This window comes from Pseudopipra pipra, chromosome 3 (assembly GCF_036250125.1).
Source record: "Pseudopipra pipra isolate bDixPip1 chromosome 3, bDixPip1.hap1, whole genome shotgun sequence".
NCBI lineage: Eukaryota > Metazoa > Chordata > Aves > Passeriformes > Pipridae > Pseudopipra > Pseudopipra pipra.
In genome coordinates, this window is record NC_087551.1 from 3,600,304 (window position 1) to 3,622,209 (window position 21,906).

A 21,906-nucleotide genomic window follows, 5' to 3' on the forward strand; every position below is an offset into this window, starting at 1 on the left:
GTTCCAAAAGTGTTTGGAATGCACTGTGAATGCCACCACACATCAGAACCAGTTCAGTGCTCAGCTCTGTGACTCACTGATTAATCTGATGTCATGCTATGAGTGGGATTTATTTCCATTTTATTTCCATCTTAATAACCTTTTCTTACTTCTCTGCACAGCTTTTGATAATCTGTAGCTCTAACACTGCGACTCAGCTGGTCACGAGCCCTTTCATGTCCTTCCCACACGTGTCCTTTAACAGCACTTCAAATATTTCACTTTAAACTGCCCATTAAAGACAATGTGGCCTTCACAGGGCGGAACAAAAAGCTCCACATGACGGGAAGACATGGAAAAGCTTTAATGAGGAGCTTTAAGGAGAGAAAGAAATGAGTTCTGTAACTATTAACAGCTTTGGCAGGCTGTACTCTTAAGTGCCAGCCATCCAGGGTTGGAGGAACTTTCTTTCCAAGGATCAAGTGCCAGCTCACACCATGTCCAAGGGCCTTCCCGGGGCCGGCGCCGTAAAACACGCGGAGAGATGGTCACCGACACAAACTTGGGACTGGAAACGTTCCAGTCACAGCTAAAATCCTACAGGAACACTGCTAACTCATGCACCCCTACTGCAAAAGGAACATAGAGCACAAAGTTAACTATGGTACCCAAACTGACAGCAAACACCTCCACACCTGCCCGGCCTCGCTTTCCGGCTCTCAGGGAATGGCCACACTCGGCACCGGAGGAACAATCTGGAGATTGGAGACCAAACTGATGGGAAAAACTTTGGGAGAGCTCGACATCAACTGTTAGAAAACACAGACAGGACGTTACAGAGATGGGGAAGCCACGACTGCACACAACCTCAGTGCTCACACTGTGTCATAAATCTGTGAAAATCATTTAACTACAAAACTTTAGGTAGAAAAATAACTGTAGATCTTGTCTACACGTGTTATTCACACGGACTATTATTAACTGCTTAGTCAAGATACAGTGCAATGCCTCTTTGAAATAAACTGCAAAGAGCCCAGAGAGAGAAAGAGCAAGAGTACCTCATTCATTCCTGGCATTTCAGAGTAACGGAGTATGGAATATTTATCCATGGAGGTAAGTCAGAACAGCTACTGTACTTCCAAGTGGAGCCCAACTTTAGTTCGTGTTCACTTCAAGCACAGCCAAAGTCCTTGAGATGAGGCAAGCCAGAAGCAAGTTATCTAGACCTCAAGGAACTTCTCCTACACCTTCAAATACAAATCTTAAATATGATCACAGCATTTTCATCCAATAAAAGAATAAGCCGAAGAAAGAAAAATAAATGTAAACCAAGTTTATTTTGCTTTTAAGTAGTGTTCTTTAAGCACTACAGCATGGTAAACAATGTAAATTAGTATAAGTCATCTCAAAAGCCAGTTTTTTTGTTTGGTTTTTTTTTTTTTTTTATTTTATGAGTTGTTAAAAAGATGCAGCCTATTCTAACAGGATAAATATTTTAACCATTTCACTTCGAGTTAATGAAGGCTCACAAATGAGCAACACTCCTCATTGAGGAAAACAAAAAGCTGTTGTCGACAAAGCGACAGCACACACACAAAAACAAAAGAACTGTGTAAAAATAACTAACTGTACTGTGTTCCCATACTCTTCAGAAGTTGCTTTACAATGGGATGATATGCACATGATCTTGCTGCAAACTTGCCATACAACTTGCAAATACACGTAGCCTACAGCCTTACCACTCGGTCCAAAAAGCTGCTAACTGCTCAGAACAAAGGCAGCACTAGAATCCTCTGCTGAACAATGAATTCAATCTGCTTTACTCTTCACCTTTTCTCCTAGACTGCAGGACAGACTAGAAAGAAAAACCGAATTTAAAAAAAAAAAAAAAAAAAAAAAAATCGATACTCTTACAGGAAATTGGATTATTTTGCAATATAGTCTTTTACAAGTTAAACGTTTTGCCTATTTTTTTTTCCCCTTAGCCACAAAATGGGCATGAAGTAATTACTTTGAAAATGCCTTAATTTTCAACTTCATGCAAATCTAAATAAAGATGACCAAACAAAAGCTTAAACAATGGAAGGATATTTCACAGAAAATTTTCTTATACAAAAAACACATAAGAAAAAAGGGCCACTAGGTGACATTTTAATTTACAAATTGGCATCATTTTGGTCAACAAATATCCAAGTGCTGTTTTCTTCTATCACAACAAAGTAGCTGTACAGAAGGAAAACTGCAAAACTTGTTTTATTTTTGTTTTTAATCGCACATCTCCTCAGGAATTTCATGTGGATTAAGGATGCCGGGTACAGACATCTGAAGTTTATGTTTCTCCTCTTGAGCCTGTCGAAGGGCTGTTTCTCTCTCCTCTAAGAATAAGTCTGATGTGTCTTCACCTGCAAATTCCTGTATAATTCACAGAAAAACATTAGATTATTGTCAAATGCTTTAGGTAGAGTTATGAGCTTCCAAAATGACAAGGAAAACATCTTCCCATCCCCTGTTTGCTTGGATTTCTGTTCTAAGGTCAGAATTAATAGAAAGCAGTGCAAAATAATTGAAGATTCTCACCATGTGTTACAGAAAGGGATGCTGCAGTTACCCAGCATTTGGAGCAGAATCATGATAATTAAAGCAGAATCATTACAATTGTGAAACACCTGACAATTGTCATCTCAAAACTAATCCAAAACTCTTTCCTACAGTCTCAGAATTCTAGCATCTTTAGAAAAATAAAGGCATAGCATTACTGCAAAAAATTTCAAAACTGGTCCAGTTTCCAAGCAGAACTGAAACAAAATCTGGTTAAAAATCAGCTTCTAACCTGTTTGAGTAAGTTCTGCAGCTGTCTTAGACACTGGAATTGTGTGTGCAGCATAAAAGTACAAGTGATGATGTTTAAGCTCAATTTATAAAATTAAATCCCACTGAAACAGATTCCATGGAACACCATAAACCACTGGACAGAGTTCTCAATGCATTTTAAGAAGCTGCAAAGAAACTTGTATCTCTAAGCAAACACGGAATGAACACTGTCCAAGCTCTTTCCAACAATATCCTGCTGAAAACTGGTTTCAATTCCTTGAAAAAAGCACACCCAACATACCTTGATTTGGACCAGGAAATCCCTTAGGTGTTCCTTGAAGGCAGGAATATCCTGGTTTAAACTGAACAGTCCTGTTACGAACAGCTTCACCTGGGCACTGACAACAAACACATCCATTAGTATCCCAAGGTGGAAGAGCCCACTCAGAAGCACCAATGAATCATGGCAGACTTACTCTTGCAGGTGAGGAAATGCAGACTTGAGGAGATTGGCCACATACTCCTGGATAAACATTTGGTTGTTCACTGGATTCCCAGGGTTTAGGGGAGTACTGATCTTTCCCTCTTCTACCAAGTTGAACATGTAGGCCAGGATTGATGCATGCATTGTCAAACCTGCAGGGATCAGAGCCAGGCACGCAGGGATTAATTCCCAACAGGATGTGCTCCGTTATTTGATGTTCAGGAGGATGGTTTTCCATCCCCTGCCTCCCCCCAGAGGCCAATTCCTACCTGCAGTGTGCGAGGTGTCCGTCACCACGGAGAAGATGTGCTGGAGGATGTCGCAGAAATACGTCTGGTAGAAGCTCTGGGCAGCTGTCTCCTCCTGGGCAACGTTCTGGAGTAGAGTATAAAGGATCTGAAGTCCTGCAAAAGAGGGGTTAAAAAAAAAAAAAAAAACACACTTAAGTTACCAGCTGACCAATATCTGGCCTTTCCTAAAACGACACAGATACACTGAGAAATTCTGGTTGGCACCAAAAATCCCAGCAGGGCATGTGAGGGCTCTGCCGGGCACTAGAGGGCACTGCTGCCCTGACGTGGCCCACCCCTGCAGCTGCATTGGCATATCATTAGCAAAAAGGGCAAATCACAGCACTTAATGAGGGAAACCCTCTGCCCAGTGTTTGCTAATTAAGCAAGGGAAGGTGTTTTAATGTCCGGATTTACACGGGAACTTAAATAACTTTCCCAGGTGAAACACAACTGAACAGCATCTTCTCCAATCAGTGAAAAAAAAAAACCTCAGTGGTTTCACAGGTTTTTTTTGAAGCACCAGTTTGAGCTGGGGCATTCATTCAGACACTTCAGAAGAGTGCAAGCAGACACTGTAACAAAACAGCAACCAAGTATCTCAGCCCATTCACGGATACCTGGCTGACACCTTGGAGCTGAGAGAGAGGAATATTGTTCTTGTGCAAATCACATGACTGATATGCCAAGTTCGACTAAAGAAAACAGCATTTCACCAGGAAACACCTGATCTGCATCAAACACTGCCATTTACCTGTATCTGCAACGTTTCTCATTGTATGTTTGAAAGCCCAAATAATAGAGTCCAGAACAAGTTTGAACTGTGCAGGTGGAATGGCCAGGAAGGCTGGGAAGCAGTGAGAATTTACAGCCTGGAGTAGCAAGAAGAAGTTTGTTCTATGTTCAGGATATTCTTCAAAGTCCTAGAAAGAGAAGGGGAAAGAAAAGTCAGGTCTCCTGAAGTTCCATCTTAAGATTTTCTGTTAAGCAGAGCAAGCCAGTAGCTTGACACAGAACAGCACTGACATCCCAGGTTTAAATTCAAAGCAAAGGTTACAGTTCTCTGAGTTTTTCCCCACTGAAGCTTGGCAAGACCATCTTCTACAGTGACACAACCCTGAAAGGCTGAGCCACAGCGTGTCAGGGCACAGCCTCAGTCACTGCTCAGGCCACAGACACCACACAGAGAGACTCAAGCCTGGTTAGGCACCAAAACTGCCACAGGGGTCCAATTTCTGGTTATACCCTGCTGGCAAAGTAGCACTAATTCAGTGGTGGTGCTCAAGTGTTGTGCAAATACATCTGGCACACTGTAGCACAAGGACTGCATCAGTGAGGAGATACTCAACATGACTGATCAGTGCCTGTGTTCATAAACTTAAAAGATTTATGGATTCTAGCAGTTAGTCCTACACTGACACTTGACTGTAGCACAGCCCTCCTTCCAGGCAAGGCCCCAGAAAAATTATTGATGATTTGAGCAGAAATTTCATCAAATTCAACTTCGTGACTGGCAAAAAGCCAGGGAGATGATTCACAAGACACCAGCATGGAAGCATTCCAGGGGAGCTGCCTTGTCCTGAGCTGAAACATAAATACCTTGTTGATCATGTTTAATGTGCACTCAAAGACAGCATCGAAGATCTGAGGTATTTCAGCAGTGATGTGCCCCCCCAGCTTGTTGACAATGATGGCCATGGTGCTGAGCACCTCGGGCTCCCGCGCCGCGGGCACGTTCCGCTGGTAGTCGATGAGAACTGCATCCAACAACGGAGGAACAAAGTTTTCAGCTACCTAATTGGAAGAGTAAACCGTGGTTATGCAGTGCAGCTACGGAGCAAAGGCTCCAGCACGTGGTTCCTAAGGAAAAGGGTTGCCTGGAACTCAACGGGGAAGTTGAAATACGTTCCCATCCTCTGTATCCACCTTCCCACAGGGCTCTTAAACCTCCTTGATTCTCTCCAAGATCGCCCTCAGCTAAAAACTGAAGTATCTCAAACATAGCTAAGCTTACCTCTCCTTTCTATTTTACAGACCTCCTGAAGCAAGTTCTCCTGTGACCAACTGGTTCAGTCAACAGAACACAAACCAGAGCTCTTCCCAATTCCGCCTTAGGAGTTATTTGTACAAAATGCATCTACTTACCATCTGTGGATCATTGGACCTGCTCACCCAGCCAGAAATTAGTTTCAGAGTTTCCCTTTTTACAGTCCTCATACTTCTAATCAAGGGCTGCTTTGTTACCATTTCACCTGGAAAATTTTAAAGCTTCAGTTAATTGTGTGAGATGTAAAAAAACCAAAAATAGAAGATTAGGCTGACATAAACAGAACTGAGAATGCTTGATTTTTATATCCAAATTACAAAGACTGTTAAAGGCTTCCTTTGTCTTTAATCTTCACCAATTGTGAAGACATGCTCTGAGGTGACTGCAATCCCAGCAGTTGCTGGCCAAGGAGAACACCAGGCCTACAGCCCCAGCAACCGCTTCCTAAAATTCACTGTGTCTGACAAGGACAAATTCTGGCCATTAGAGCTGCTGAATGAAAATGTATTGATTTCTCAGCCACTTTTCTTCTGAATTCTGAGAATCTACTTCAAGGTAAAGCAGCTGCTCCGTTTCCAAGTTCCATTTAACATTCCCATTTCCAGGTATCATCGTCTGCACCGGCCTGAGAACCGCTCGGAACACAGAACTCAACAACTGACTCATTTCATCTTGTAATGAACCACCACAGAAGCACCTTCTGCTGAGACACCACAGGCCCTTATTTATCTGGTAAAAATAGCTATGTGAGGTAATTGATAATTCCTCCTCTGTGACTGAAAGCCTGGTTTATCCTGACTTTTGAGGCCTCTTCACTCACAATTCTGCAACGCAGCTCGGGAGCAGCAGAGTCTGGTACAAAACCTGCCAACAGCTTCTGAGGAAATGGCTGGGATTCTATTTACAGAGAGGCTTTTAACACTCAAAATCAGAGTCAGCTCCAAGAACACACACTACTTGGTCTCAGCAAGATGCCTATTTATTCTAAGTAAGCATCTCCACTGTTCTCAATCTTCCTTAAACCTTCTCATTCAGAGATGTTTTTTCCTCCCTCTAAAACTGGGAGTTCTTTATTTCAATACAACGACTGGTTAACAAAGAGATTGAAGCAAGCACTTCCAATTCTTTTCTACTTTCCCAAACAGTAAATTCAAACAGTGACAATAACCTAATTGGGATGTACTTTGAAACCTGATGGCAGACACTGCTTACCCCCCATTTTCAGGAAGAACCTGGAATTTCTTACCATTAGCCTGAATAGCTGCAGAAATATTTTCACTTAGGCACTTGTACACATTCAGCATATCTAAATAAATTCTTCCAAGCTGAATCACAAAGGGGTGGCCAACTGCTTTACACGCTCTCACATTGGTTTTCAGAATGCTACCAAGCTGCTTGACTGTTTCAGGATCCTTTAGGATATCAACATTCTGTTAAAAAAAAAAAAAAATCAAGAGTTCATATTGGTTAGTGAATACAACTGCCCTGTGGCTTTCAATATAAAAGCCTGAAGTTGAAACAATTTATCTTATACAGTGCCTTAAAGAACACATCATTGACATTCATGGACTTTACATACATATATATATATACATACACACACTGCTCTTTATTTCATGGAACTTGCCAGTACCCACAACAGAGTCAGGATAAAACTTGAAATTATTTCATTCTGCTCGTCTGCAGAAGTATTTTTGCTGCAGTGGTAAAAGCATTACTCTAGTTACAGAAAGGGAAAAAAACCTAAGGAGATTAAGAAGGTGAAAACCGAAGTGGTCCAAAGGAAATGCAGTGGAAGTGGTCTTTTTTTAAGAGGGAAGTCAGAGTAAGAAAAGTAACTCAAGCTCACTGAAGTTTCAGGTTCTTAATTAGATTAACTGCAAATGGATTGTCTCTTGTGCAGTGTCAAGACTGCTGTTCTTTAAGTATTTTGGAAGACTGAAAGAGATGGAATGTAAAAGTGAGAAGTAAAGACGTGCTTTACAGAATTTTTAGCATTATAATTTCCTGTTATCCAGAAAGAAAACCCACTCAGCCAGGTGAAAGGCCTTTAAAAATCTACTGCAAATAAAAATCTACTCTGTGCAGTAACAAAAAACTGTGCTTTAGATCAGATTTAAACAAATATTTTGTCATTTAAGTCTCCTCTCTCAAAACAGCACTTTCATTGTCACGTCAGTGACTGTTTTTAGCCATCTTGTTGTGAAGTCCACCCCAGCTCTGTGCACTTCATGTGAAAATATGCATAAATAAACATTTAGCAGCTTTTCACCTGAACATGGAAGACATTTAGAACTTCTGAGCTCACCTTTGTTGCCTGTTGGATGATGCTGTCCCACACCTGGTTGGGCAGCAACATGTACTTTTCTATCAGGTGCTCCTGCACAGTCTGGTCCGTCTGTGCCCCGATCATGTATCCCACTGCTTCGTAAAACGTGTGCACCTGGGGGGGGAGCAGCAGCACAGCAAGCAGGGAGGTTAAAAAGGTTAAAAAGGAGGGAGGAAGAACTTTAAACATAGCCAGACATGTTTAAAAACTGGCTTCCATCGCTCCTGGAAGTGCTTTTTTCCAGATGCCAGATCCACTCTGCCCGGAGTTTCAGTATGTTATTGGAACGTCTCAGTGCGTGTCACATGTGAACACTGTTCTCCCTTCCAGGACACATTTCCCCTTCCCTTTTGGCTTAGTCCTCACCCCCTCCTTCAAAAATACAACCACTGTCCAAATATACTGTTATAATAGAGTATTGCTCTTTCCCAAAGCAGAAGCACTGAGTTAGATTCAATGTCTTCTTTTCAGGTTAAAACATTCCAGAACTTAAAAATTCCAACTAACTGACACTTTAATTCCACTTCCAAGCGTTTCCAAGTAACATCTCAAAGCAACCTGGGCTATTTGTCCCCTAACAAAAACCTAAGGAATATAATTCATCACTGGAAAAACCCCTGCCTTTCCCTAAGAGGCACCTTTCCATCAGTCTTTAGGAATCACCCACACCACTGAACCAAAACATACCTGCTGTGGCTGAAGGTCACAGATGATTGTGTTGATGTTGTTCAAGATCTCATCAATAAATGGCATCACCTCCCCCACCTGCACCTGGACAAAGTGCCGGCGGCATTTCTGTGCTATTTTGATGAAGGTATCACAAGCCATGTCCTGGACACCATCGTGGGTTTCTAAATCAGATCAAGGCAGTTATTGCTTTGTGTTTTCTCCCCTACATGTGTCTATGTATAGGCATATTTTTTTTTTAATAATTATAACAAAAAATAAGAAAAAAACCCAGATAATTACCATGCATAAATTCAAACAGCTTGTTGACTACTGTCTTCAAGAATTTCCAGTGAGCTCTCAAAAACCGAGGGTATTGACCTACTATATACATTATATTTGATGCAATAATGGCTTTATTGTCCTTTCCTCGCTTTTGTTCACACAGTCCCAGGAGATCCTGCAACACAATAGATTCTTGGTTTCCTCCTCAAGTTTGTCCAGTTCAATTAAAAGCACTTTAAGCATAAAATCCTCTAAGGAGCTACATTAAAGTGGTTGCCATAATCAAGTTCAAAACCCAAATTAAGAAATAAAAAAAAAAACAAATGAGTGGTTTAAGATTGGGGTGATGAAATCATTTCAGTTTCAGACAAACCCAGATCACTGTATTTTAAACTACAGAATCTCCATTTTACATATAACTAAAGATTCCTTCAGGGGGGAGTTCCACAAGCCTCACAGTCCTCAATACTGCCTGAGTGGCTGATATCAATAAAATACACACTTCACATCAAACAGAAGATATTAAACTAAATCTTCTGTATGAATTCAGATGACCTGTTAAAGGTCCATTACTCTTGTAAAAATATTATGCACATATTTACAAATATTTGAGTTTTATTAATGAATGTACAGAAGACAGCAAAGGAGCATGGTGCTAGGCTAGTTAAAATAGTGGGTTATTGTGCCACTCTCCTGTATTTCATCAATAATCCCTTTCCAGCTCTTCTGCATCCCCAAAGAAAAACATTTCATTGTGAACTAAACTTCACCCCACAGAAAAGGCTGTTTGGATCAATGCATTCTTCATGGCTAACAAATTTATCAGCCCCAAATTCAGGACAGAAGATCTCCCGCTCATTTATTCTCATCACCCTGCATTTACAAGGCAGCTTTCTAAGAACACAGAGCAGTGTTTCTGTACACTTGGTTTCTTGAGCATGGACTCTGAAGTGTGACCCAAGCTGTTGGTTCTGCTCCAGGATACCTTAATTACTGTAACCAGGAACCTCTTCTCATCCTCTTCGTGCATCGCGCCGCTGATGGAGCCGATGGCCCAGCACAGGGTGTTCAGGTTTTTCCATGACCACTCTGTCCCATTCACTTGATTGTGAAGTTTTTCAGTCATAATTCGTTCTGTGTCTGCATAGTCCAGGTGTGTAAGATAAACTGAAAGACATCAACGTGGAACAGGGCACGTTTTAAAGCAGCAATTGGATCGTAACTCTGTAAGCAGTTGAATAAAAATGCAGTGAAACTATCAGGCAATTGCAATGCTCCTCTGCTGAACTCAGGACAAAACTGGATAATAATTTAAACACAAATTTGTTGAAACTGTGTTTTAAAGATGGACAGTAAATTTTATTGAGTTTGCCTGCGTGTGATGCTTTGCTGAGATCCCTCAGAACAATGTGGAAAGTGCAAATCAATGAATGTCTCACATACCAGTCAAATCAGCAAAGCTGCCCAGTTCAATTATTACCCAAAGGCATCTGTAGTGATGATCTATAGGGAATATGGGATTGGCTTCCTATGGGGGGACATTAAACAGCCTCTTTATTTCAGTGTTACCGAGCCTGCTGGTGCAATAACCCATGGATAACATGGAGCTGATGCTCCTGAACAGGCCCAGGTGGAAGATTCAGGTATCACAACTCAGACACTTGCATCAGCCCCTAATAGGATTAGTGTCTCCAATATACAATTCTAAATCCCAGCAAGTCAAGAGCAATTTAAGGCCAGGTTCAGAAATAGATTTTTACTGGACCACAGAAAACAGCTTCCACCACATTCTCCTTTTTTTTAAGTGAATCTTACAAGATAATACACGATAAGCAATATGAACCAAATCTGCATTTTCATATAAATAATTCTGTATCTGGAAATACAACCAAGGCTCAGGACATACAGTAATTGTTTTAATACAATAAATCAAATGTTTAATACAATAGTACTGGAGTTTTTCACATTCCATATGAAAATGTGGACAATTAGAATAATTAGAACAATTAACCTCACACTGGCTGCACCTGCACCAAAAGGACAAGGGTGAGAATAAAAAAAATCCACATACACTTTGCATCCCCCACAGCTTTCCCACAAACACTCCCAGTGCAAAAATCTGTTATTAAACACTCAGTGTTCCCATTTGCACTTGATAAAAAATATTTAGTGTGTAAGTCTGGTGTCCTAAATGTCTGAAAACTCTACTCCCCTCCCTCCCTCAACTGTCAGTTGGGACTCTGACTTTTTTACTTACCCCAAAACCCCCCTAAACGATCCCTGCAATCCACAGGCACAAATTCCAGCCAGTCCACTTACCCAACGTTTCTCTCATGTTTTTATACAAGTTTATGGAGTCTGTGTCCTTCATGAATTCCCGAACTACCTCGCCTTGATCGTTCTCCACAACCAGGACTTCCTCAGGCTTGGCCATGCGGCTCACCATGAGCAACCGGACCTGGGGGCAGAGAAAAGGGAATCCAGCTCTCACACAAAAGCCCTCACAGCATTCCCAGATATTCCACAGGTGTTTACAGAGCACTCTGGCCAGGCAGTCTCAACCATATAAAAGGTTATATATCCAGCTCACACACAAATTCTACAGAGAAATATCAACTAACAAGCCTTTAAGAATGGAACCTGCTGACTTCTCTCTCTCTCCATGAACAAGCTGGGTAGTTAAAAAACCCCAACCTATGAAGTAGATAAACTTTTTAGATTCAAAATGTGTATGTCATAGTAGGGGTCTTTTAAAGATCACTTTTCCCAAACGCAGAGGATTTTACTCCAAGTGTAACACTCCAGCCTTTCTGTTAAAAGAAGCCGTTTAACACTGATTTATTTTAAAATTAAGTCTTACTTTAAGTATCTTAAAAAAGCTGAAACACCATACTAACTCCTGTTATACAGTGGTGTCACCTTAAGTATTTTCACAATTGCAGCTGATTACAGAACTAGAGTTGAAGCAACTACTGACTACCCAAAGAAAGGGGAGTTTTCTCAGGTCACTTCTTGCACGAGGCAAAAATCTTTACTTCACCAACAGTATCTGGATCTTTCCAGTGCTATTCCCTAAGCCTGGATTACCTTGGACAAAACAGGCAGGTAAAGCTGCCTCCTTGGAGGAACATCGAAGTGTTGGCTCCCCGAAAGCAGCGGAGAAGCGGACGTTGAGAACGGACTTTCCCTGTAGAGCTCAGCAGCCAAATGGTTCCAGTATTCAAGACAAATCTTGAAAATTTCAGTTTCTTCAACTTCTGATACCAACAACATGTAATGAAGAGCCTGGAAAAGAGTGTGGTTTAAACAGCCCATTACTGATTATTTATCCACATTGCTTCAAGTTCAGTGATCCCCAATCCTGATAAAATGTCAAGAGTTTGGAAGAAGAGGCAGCAGCACTGCAATGACATCACTTACAAGTCAGAGTCGTGACTGGCAGAGCAAGTCACAAACAAGGAGTTCTGTCAATTATTGTTATTTTCAAAGCATGCACAGATTCTTAGAACTGAAGGAGCCTAAAGACATCTTAAAAAATGCCATCACCAAAGCAGCCTGTTTGGAAATTATCAAACCCGTGGCCTCTGGAGCTTCTGCAGGGCATTGCCAGAGCCTCAAAGCGCTCAACAGCTGGTGTCAGGGATTGCTATTCTCAACACTATTACTGCTGCTTTGTTCTGGATCCTTTTACCCTGCAGTACTGCTCCTCTGCTTCCCACAGAAGTCATCTGCCAGGACACTTTCAACTTCTTTACAGACAGAACAACGACAGCAGGCTGAGAGGGGAAAGCCACCGAAGCAATTCTGACAAGCTGAGACACCAACCATACAAATCAGAGCTACACAGACAAACATTTTTTGCCTAAGCTTATTTTTCAGTTCCCTGGTGATAAAATCTGAAGACATTTTCACAGCTTAGGTACTAGAACAACCTGCAGTGCTTTAGAAGATAAAGATCTTATCGAGCATCAAGAGAGGGATTTAAAGCAGCCATACATTCATTTTATACACATCAATTCCTCTTGGTAATTTCACTTGAAATAACTGATGTAGCCTCCTTCACTAGTCCAATGAATCTGTGGAACAACTTCAGGAGATCTAGTGCATCCAAAGTGCAGGAATAAACAGGTTAGAATGACCTGTACCAGGTTCTGTTATACCAGAATGTATCAAGTTAAATCTGCAGCCATTTTAGGCCAGCCTAAGTACTTTGTTAAACATTACAACATCCTGAACAAGACTACAGTTGTTGAGAATCAAGCTTCATAAATACCTGTTTTAAAGAAGAATTTAACATAGTTATGCTGATGAGGAAGGAAGCCAATACCTAAAAATTGCACTTGGATTTGCACACAATTGCAAAGGACATGCAAGAGTACGATGATTTAAAAATTGCAGTGAGTGTGAAAATGAAAACACACTTGCTTACATTTTTAAGCTGGATAAAGCAAGGAACTCACCTCCATTAGTGTTTCCCTCAGATTTAATCTTTTCTCTATAAGCAGACCATGTTCCTTGAGGAAGGTGCAGAGGAACAAACTGAGATTCTGGATGAAGTTCTGTTCATCATCTTTGCCATTCGAGTAAGCAAGTCGGATATTGGTATTTAAAGGAAGCATCTGACAAAAAGGATGGAGGCACAATCAAGAATTTCCCTTTTTATACAGAAGAACTATTGTGTATCAGCAAATATTTTGCTCTTTTGAGGAAAAAAAAAAAAGACCTTCTGTTTTTCATGCAGAACCTCCCAGCATTGCAAAGAGAGGAAATAACTGTCAAAAAACCCCTTTAACCATCTACTTGTGATGCAAATACAGTGAGGAAAGTTACAGACTCATGCACCTGAATCTGAACTGCTCAGAGGGGAATCATCAAATTATATAAAATTTCATGTATGGTTTTATATGATAGATGTTCCAAAAATTAAACAGCAACTTGCAGAGTGTTGGGTCAGTTTAAGCCTTAAGAAACACATTTTGTTGTGCCTCTCTCCACTTTCTGCACCAGACAGCCCAAGTGCTCAAAATTAATTAGTTAATCAAACCAACATAGTTGCAAATGAGTCACAAAAATACACTCAGCATCTTCTGATCACACCACAAATACCAGTGAGGAACAATACTTGTCCTATCAGGAAATCTGATGTAATGGATGTAAAAACTTGTCAACTACAGTAGGTTTTACAGAAACCGGTTTTTGGGGCAGTCAAAGAGAGATTTATAAAAAAAACCATTACCTGTTTTAACTGCATCATGGTCAGTGTAAAAAGTGTTACAAATTGTTCTTCATATTGGCTTACACTGACCCCTGCAATCTCTGTGAGGCACTTCAAAGAGACGTTTCGAAACATGGGAACATTTAAGAACTGTTGAGAAAAGAAAAATAAAGAGTATCACAGAAGTGTTGCACTCAAAAAAAAAATTAAATACAAGCTGCAGAACAGTTAAAAGTAATTCTTTTTTTTTTGCAAGAGTACCTTGTATATTAGTGTGCTGATTAACTTGGTCTCAAATATATATCCCAGAGGAATCCAGTTCAGAAATCGTAGCAAAGTTTCCAAAGTTGCATGGACTAAGGGAGCATTTTGGGAGTTTTCCTGTAAAGGATCAGCAGTGTTTATGACATTGTGACACTGTTTGGCAGGAGAGGGGGCAGAATTTTTAAAAACATCAGTAAAGAAATATCACTTACCATCACAAACTGACACAGCTGAAATATCTGAGAGAATTCATTGCACATGCTGTAAAAAACAAAATAAATTAAAAATTAAGCATTGCCACATCATGAATCAAAATATATATATATATGCACACAAAACAGGTCCTGAAGACCTATGCCTTGCATTCACAAGCCACCTGGTTTTTACCCACTTTCATGGTAATAATGCATGTTTTGAAGTAGCTTGAAGCCTGTGCCTGCAAATTCTGGCTTAGGGAATACAATCTGTTAGAAGGGGAGGAACCATCAGTCAACAGATGCTGCTTGCAACAAGGTAGAAATCCCTGCCTGTACAATAGTTACACATCCCTGCTTTAAAGAAAAAACAGCTCTCTGAAATGGAATTAGACATCTGTAGGTGCTCACACAAAGTGAGAGCAACTGAAGCAGCAGCAAGCACAAGGTCTGCCCTGTTAATTAAGCTTAAATGTATATACTTGCCTGTCTTTCAAATGCTTAGCTTTTACTTGAGTGATCTGGCCACTGGAAAAATCAAACACCTCTTCACTCAAGAGTTTGAGGATGACCATGTTGTTCTGACAGAGGCTCTCACTAGTCCTGCTGGCTCCCACAATGTCACTTATAAAGGTTGGCCAGTGCTTGGGCCACTCCTGTTTCAAGATCTGCAAAGCGAAGCGGCCAAAGGTGAGACACGGGTGCCAAAGGCAGGGACTTCACAGCAAAATTCAAAGTTTTCTGAGCTCCAGCTCACCTGAACGAGGATCATATTCAGTTTGCCAATATACACTTTCTCTTTCTGCAGGAGAGAAGAGATCAGTCAGGTTGTGCCCAATACTCCCCTCCCTCGCCCTCCCCTCAGCAGGATTCACTTACTTCTACACATGTTGGGTCAGATGAGGTCTTGATAATTAGGCCGACAACATATTTTTTAATACCTGCAGGAGAGGTAGGAATTTATTTTTAACAGTGCCACATATCACTGGTGTAGTTACAAACATTTCTGATATCAGACCCTTTGCATTTTTAAAAAGAAACCCCTGTCAGGACCATATTTGTACATGTCAGTGAGCTAAATGAAAAAAAATTCACCTTTACCAGTTCTGCCAGAGGATATTTTGGATGTACAAAATTAGTGAATTCTAGTTTATTGCCTTTTTTTTTGTTTGTTTACACATCACTTATTTGGTTATAGTTCTTCCAAAGGTGTTTTTAAATGATTTTAGAGTTTTCAGCTCCACCACAGAACCAAAAAAACCCACCATGGTAAGAAGTTGCATGGCCTGAGGTTTCATTTTGCCACCTAATGCTCAGGTCCCTCCTCACCATTAACCTCTCAACTACTGCAGCCATGGAAACAACAGCTTTCCAAGTGACTTTTCATCCCAAAACCACGAGACTCCCAAGGAAAGGAGGATCTGGAGTCGTGACCTTGGTGAATATTCCAGCAGTTCCACTCCAACCCAGCTCTGACCCCACGACCCATCCGAGCACAGCGGGGATTAAACCCCTCGAACCGGGCAAGTGTTTTCTTGCCACAAGGAAGCAACATCCCAGAACAGGTGGATGTTTTGCCAATCAAATCCAGGAACCCAAAAATCTGGTTTCAATCATTTCTCCAGCAAGACAGTCAACTGACTCATGCAGGGAACATGTTGAAGATTCCAGAAAAAAATTGTCACTGTAAGAGTGCCTTATGTTGAAGGCATAATCCACTGTGTTAAGTTTTAAAAACTTGTCTAAGACTTCAGCAAATTTAGTAATATTTTTATTTTTTTTTTTTTTTGGATTTCAGGCCTAAGCAAGAGGATTAAAAGAGACAGTTTAGTAATTGCATTCCCATGAAATCTGGCAAAACCAGATCTAGACTTTGAGGCATTAGATAGGAACCAGACAGGAGCTGTTCTGCAGGTAGTTCCAATTACAAATGAAACTATTCATCATCATCAACTGGGATCAATTCACAGTACTCCAGTTATTAATAAAATAAGCAGCACTGTCAGTCCCTGGGCAAGAGTTATTACCAAGCACTAGTCTGACATCATAGGCCTGTTCTAGTGTTTTAAAGCTAAAAAATAAACACACTTTGCTGAAGCATTACAGCAATTCACAAATGAGATATGAAAGCTACCAAAAATAGGATGGAAATAGGTTTGCAGAGCCAGAAACTAAACTATTATAACTGTCTGCCAAACCACTAAGGAAAACCTACTGTTGCAACTCTTTGCATTTCAAAAAGGAATTAAAAAGTTAATATTGTTCTTAGAGTTCTGACTGCTAATTTATGTTATTTTCCATCTTGCTTCATCAATGGAATTGTGCTGTTCAGGAACAATTTGAATATTATGTTACCACTGATCTGGCCTTGAGACCAGCAAACACAAACAGCTGCTCTGCTCCACAGCTTGTCCATCAAGACAATAAAAATAAAAGTAAAAATGGTCCCCACAGCTCAAAAGACAACCTAGAAAGTTTGCTCCTTTTCATGCTGCAGGCTGCTGAGGTCTTCCAACGAGCAAAGTCATATTCCTAATCCCTTAAAAGCAGCAGCTATCCAATTCTCTAATGCTCTTTTTGGCTTAAATGTAATTTTCTTTTTTTTTTTTTTTTTACCTCAAGTGGTTCCTGCTCCACATTTAATAACTCATTTCTTTATGATCCCATAGGAAAGATAATTCTCAGCAGAACAAATATATGTCAGCTTTGTGTTCTGACAAAAATCAACACGCAGGCTCATTACCATTTTTCAGCAGGACACATCCAAAAAAATCCTGCTCCAGGGTAGAGGTCCATGGGATGTGCTGAAAGTGTTTTGGGAACTTCAAGGGAAGTGCTATTTTAGGGAGGCAGGCACAGCACATGCACCAGCCACACAACCACTGCCTAGAAGGTCTCCTTCCACCACAAGCAGCTGAACGAGTTTGAAGGTGGCAACAACACAACTGCCAAGTTCAGACCCTTCCCTGAGCCAAACAGGAAGAGACAGAGACATTCCTGGAAAACAGACCTTCCAATAAAACAATAAAACACAACACACCAGCCACAGTACCCAGGGCACACTTAACGTTCTTCAAAGAGCAGCTGATGTTACAACTGCACTGAACTCACAACAACCTGCAAACAATTTTCCCCATTCCCTGTTTTCCATTCCAAAACTTTCACTGCAACAGAACTGGCAGTTCTACCACCTGCTCGAGTTCAAGGGCTAAGCTGAGAAAAAAACAGAGTTAACAAGGAAGTTCAGCAGTTAAAACCTTTCTTAAACCAACTTTGATGTCTCAGCTAAGCTGGCAGGGAAGTGCCCAGGTGAGGAACACCTTTATCAACAGCAGATCATCAAAATATGTCCCAATTATCAGAAAGGCTGGACATGGTCACTGTCACCCCACTGGTGGCATTTTCTAATAAGTGAAGCACGAGAAGTACTTGAGTACAAAGTACAAAAAAAAAAGGCAGGACAGAGCAAGGACATGAACTCAAGGCCTTACAGAACATTCCTGGATGTACACTAGACACTGAAGTCCTTCTGTGAAAGTTCCTTGTCTCCAGAGAGGCAAACATGCACTAAAACTGAAAACTTCCCAGAGGGAAAGTTGTTTTCCCAGGTGAGCCCGAGCTGTGCAACGGTTTGAGCTGAGCTGGGACAGTGAGGAACACCAGGATATCCAACATCAGCAACTTCTGGGGTCTAAACTTGAGGAATATCCTACAGTTTAACCTTTGGATGTGCTCTGAGAAGCAATGACATCTCATGTACCCTCTGCACCCTGAGCACCCTGAGCACAGGAGTTCCTGTGCCCAAACACAGCAGGTAGCCATGAACTCACACACAACCTTTTCTACGGAGCACAAACACTTCACAAGTGTTGAAAGTTCCTCTGGCTGGTGCTGCAGATATGAGTTCACACTAATTTACTAAAATTAATAAATTCTCTGCTTATGTTGAAGAATAATAGGCATAAATGAAGCAGGTGGGCAACGTAACTCAGCGTTATTTTGCAACCAAAATTAGAATTTCAAACGCTGAAGCTGAATTGTCCCCTCTGGGGATGTTTGTATGCATTCACACTTACACTAAGCTGTTTAAACAGTCCCAAAATGTGGTTAAAATACCATCTTATTTTTAGTCTTGAACAATGCTTTCCCATGTTGTCCCAAAAACCATCTTTGCCCCTTAGTGGTGAACCAAATCAAGCCATAATCTCTGCTTTAAAACAGCAAAGTCATGAAAACTCTGGAAAAGAGTCTGTCTTCCCACACAGACACAGAAGTGCCATGTAGCTCATTCCCCCTTCATTACACAGAGAATTAAAAATCATCTCTTCATGAAGCCAGGCCAGAAATTTCCATTAAAATATCCAATCACTCCACAGAAAAACCTCTTCTACAGCAGCTTCCACTACATCAAAAAGCTTCACTCTCAACTCCAGGGCCTTCCTGGGAGACACTGAACTGCCTCTCTCTGAACACTTCTCATTTTGAAATGAATAAAAAGGGAAAAAAAAAAAAAAAAAGCAAGTGAGAAGTTGTACAAGCAATTTGGGTTTCATAATGAAGAAGTGCTTATCCACTGCAACTCCAAACACTCCAGACAAGCTCTCTCTCTGTTCACAGGAACAGAATTTCATTTCACAATGCAGGATTAATGAAATGTATCACTGAACTGAGGACCAGGATTCCTTTATTCCCAGGCAGGTTTTCACATTGTCACAAAATCCTTTTGAGACCACAGCACTTTAATAAATGCCATCCTTTGTGAGTATTATGCAACAATTGACTCCAAAGGATATCAGAGTTTAAAGCAATTTCATATCACCTCAATAAAGTGAGAACTTTGGCAGTGATGGCACAACACCCTGGAAACAAGCCAAGTTCAGCACTGTTTGGGATGTTCTGGAATATGTCACTCCCTGAGCGAGGCCTGAATGAAAACCACATGACATCATTTGTGTACATGTGAGAGCCATTCCAAGCACTCCCTGGAGGACTAAATAAATCACAAAATCAAGTCTAACCCATCACTCTGGTCTTGTCTCAAGGCTGAACATGCAGGCCAGGCATCTGATCTCACTGAATTTTACCCCTTAAACTCCACTTTTGTCTACAAAACCCATTGGCTCAAACTCCAAAAGCAAACAAACAAACAAACAAAAAATAAATCAAGAACAAAAAGCAGAGTAATCACATCAGTATTTTAGAATTGTAAACTGATTGTTCTGCCCAGTTCCTGCTTTATAATTACGGAAAGATACAAATGAACTTTTGCAATTCTCAAACAACACCTGAGGAACAGAACAGCTTTTCACTCAAGTTTAAAAAGGCAGCAGGGCCAGAAAAGCTCAAGACCAAGAGGTGTTTTAAAGCTGAAACCTCCCAGCACTCAGACAGAAGCAGCAATAAACCTCTGGCTAAACTCATGTCATTCTGATGAAGAACTGAGAAAAACAAAAAAAAAAAACTAAAAATAAAGTTACAGTTCAGGCTTTGTAATTAACAACATTGTTTTATTTCCCCCAGTGAGTTTCAGGAAAGTTGTTTCAAAAACTTTTTTCATTCACTGACGCTTTAATTCAGTTCTGCTCTTGACTTCAACTCCTAAAGACTACAAAGGGGAAACAGCATTTCTCTCATAAATGCCTTTACTTTCATCCTAACCAAGAAGATTTGTCACGTGCATTTACTACACAAATCAAACAGACATGCAGAAGACATCTTTTATAAATTAAGATATGAGGTAAAACTAACAGATTTGAACCCTGCATGATTTCCTTTGTCACTGAGCATTCCTTTGTCAGACTGAGTTTCAGTTTCCTGCACACACATTTCATTAGTTACACTTCAAACAGGAAAATCTTGTCAACCAAAGAACAACTGGAGTCAAGGAAACCTCAATTTACAATCTGCCAGGTAACCAAACCACCTGAATGAGCTCTGCAGCAGTTCTTTTGTACCAGCCAGCCAAAAAAAAAAAAAAAAAAAAAAATCAAAAAACCACCACCACAGACCAGATTAAACTGGATTAGAGATGGAACAGATTCTGCCTCCCACATCACTGAGGCCAGGATGGATCAAATGCCACAGTACACGAAACACATTTGGTTCTTCTTCTGCTGAGGTACAAGAGAAACCACACGAGTAAAACCCAGCTGACCCAGTTCCCCTAAAGCAGCAGGAAGGATTTTTTTCCCCTCTGGAGGCATGGAAGTCAGGAGAAGTTAAGAATAAAATACCCCAAGTTGATTGCACAGCTACAGACAGTAACTTGATTTTGCACTGTAACATATCAAACTCTAGTTATGGTAGTTCTTGACCTCATCCACCACCACTTCTCAGCTATTCTATGCACTTGAGTGTCTCTAAGACTTAAAATTCCTGCATTACATCCTGGATCTGGCACTTGTTCAGTTCCAAACTATCAAGAACATCTCTCTGTCAACTATTCTACCACAACTCCTTCCTTTCTTCCTGCTCTGCTACCCCAGCAAAAAACAACTTCCAGATGCTGAAACTAAGTGCTCAGAGTCAGGAGTGCAACCAGATACTACTAAGTTGAGACACTCTAATTATTAAAAGCACACAGAAGAGTTAACTTCAGTGAACTAAGGTGCTGTTTTAGTGCCTCAAAAGGGCACAGTAGTGTCTGGGCCTCAGCTGAAGCTGTTCCCTAGAAACCTTCCAGGCAAACAGCAGAATGAATGGAAACTCCACTTTCACTTTTGCTTTCCAAGAGAGCTACCCTTTATCTGTGGGATGGGGGGATAGGTGAGCAGCAAGCACAAAAATGTGAAAGTCTCTCTCTACACATATTTTCATCACCATTTACTCCTCTGTTTTAAATAATACAATTCAGGACCTAAGCACTGGCAGTAAAAACTTAATAAAAGCTCACAGCAGAACACAAGAGATTTGGAGTAACTTTAGTGGTTCCAAAAGCAGCCTTTAATAAAAAGCCAAGTCTAGAATGGTGACAACATTCAATATCACGAATTTAAAGCAGTTTTGAAGTCCAAGTGATGATGACTTGGCACAAAACCATTTGAATAAGCACCAATCCTGTACCACTGAGGCACCTCCATTTACTACAGCCAACAGCTAAAAGCCAGCACACACTGCAACCTATGAGGGAGGTAAAAAAATCCACAAACTAAACAGTATTTATTTTAAGACTTCCAGATTCCTTGCAGTGATGGGAGAATGCAGGTTAATCACCCTACAGTGCACCAATTACAGCAATCTATACATGACCTGTATATACACTCACATGCACTAAAACCAACTTTGGAGATTCACACTGCCTAGGATGAGTGACCATTAATAGGTAAAACTGTGCATTTCCTCA

General features: G+C 40.7%; 1 protein-coding gene across 4 annotated transcripts in view; it reads right to left on the minus strand.

Moving 5' to 3' along the window:
* Positions 1–1,297: 1,297 nt before the first annotated feature.
* XPO1 (exportin 1) overlaps positions 1,298–21,906 on the minus strand; it is a 33,702-nt gene continuing 13,093 nt past the window's right edge. For all 4 annotated transcript variants that reach the window (XM_064647481.1, XM_064647484.1, XM_064647483.1 and 1 more), the window contains exons 5-25: positions 15,444–15,505; positions 15,322–15,366; positions 15,051–15,232; positions 14,583–14,631; positions 14,368–14,487; positions 14,128–14,256; positions 13,352–13,510; positions 11,979–12,176; positions 11,211–11,349; positions 9,877–10,058; positions 8,910–9,066; positions 8,628–8,791; positions 7,920–8,054; positions 6,858–7,041; positions 5,710–5,816; positions 5,164–5,358; positions 4,319–4,487; positions 3,544–3,678; positions 3,267–3,426; positions 3,092–3,188; positions 1,298–2,391 (exon numbers count right to left, since the gene is read on the minus strand). In XM_064647481.1, coding sequence (XP_064503551.1) covers positions 2,245–2,391; positions 3,092–3,188; positions 3,267–3,426; positions 3,544–3,678; positions 4,319–4,487; positions 5,164–5,358; positions 5,710–5,816; positions 6,858–7,041; positions 7,920–8,054; positions 8,628–8,791; positions 8,910–9,066; positions 9,877–10,058; positions 11,211–11,349; positions 11,979–12,176; positions 13,352–13,510; positions 14,128–14,256; positions 14,368–14,487; positions 14,583–14,631; positions 15,051–15,232; positions 15,322–15,366; positions 15,444–15,505 — 2,915 coding nt within the window. In that variant the 3' untranslated portion in view covers positions 1,298–2,244. The remainder of the gene's footprint in view (positions 2,392–3,091; positions 3,189–3,266; positions 3,427–3,543; positions 3,679–4,318; positions 4,488–5,163; positions 5,359–5,709; positions 5,817–6,857; positions 7,042–7,919; positions 8,055–8,627; positions 8,792–8,909; positions 9,067–9,876; positions 10,059–11,210; positions 11,350–11,978; positions 12,177–13,351; positions 13,511–14,127; positions 14,257–14,367; positions 14,488–14,582; positions 14,632–15,050; positions 15,233–15,321; positions 15,367–15,443; positions 15,506–21,906) is intronic.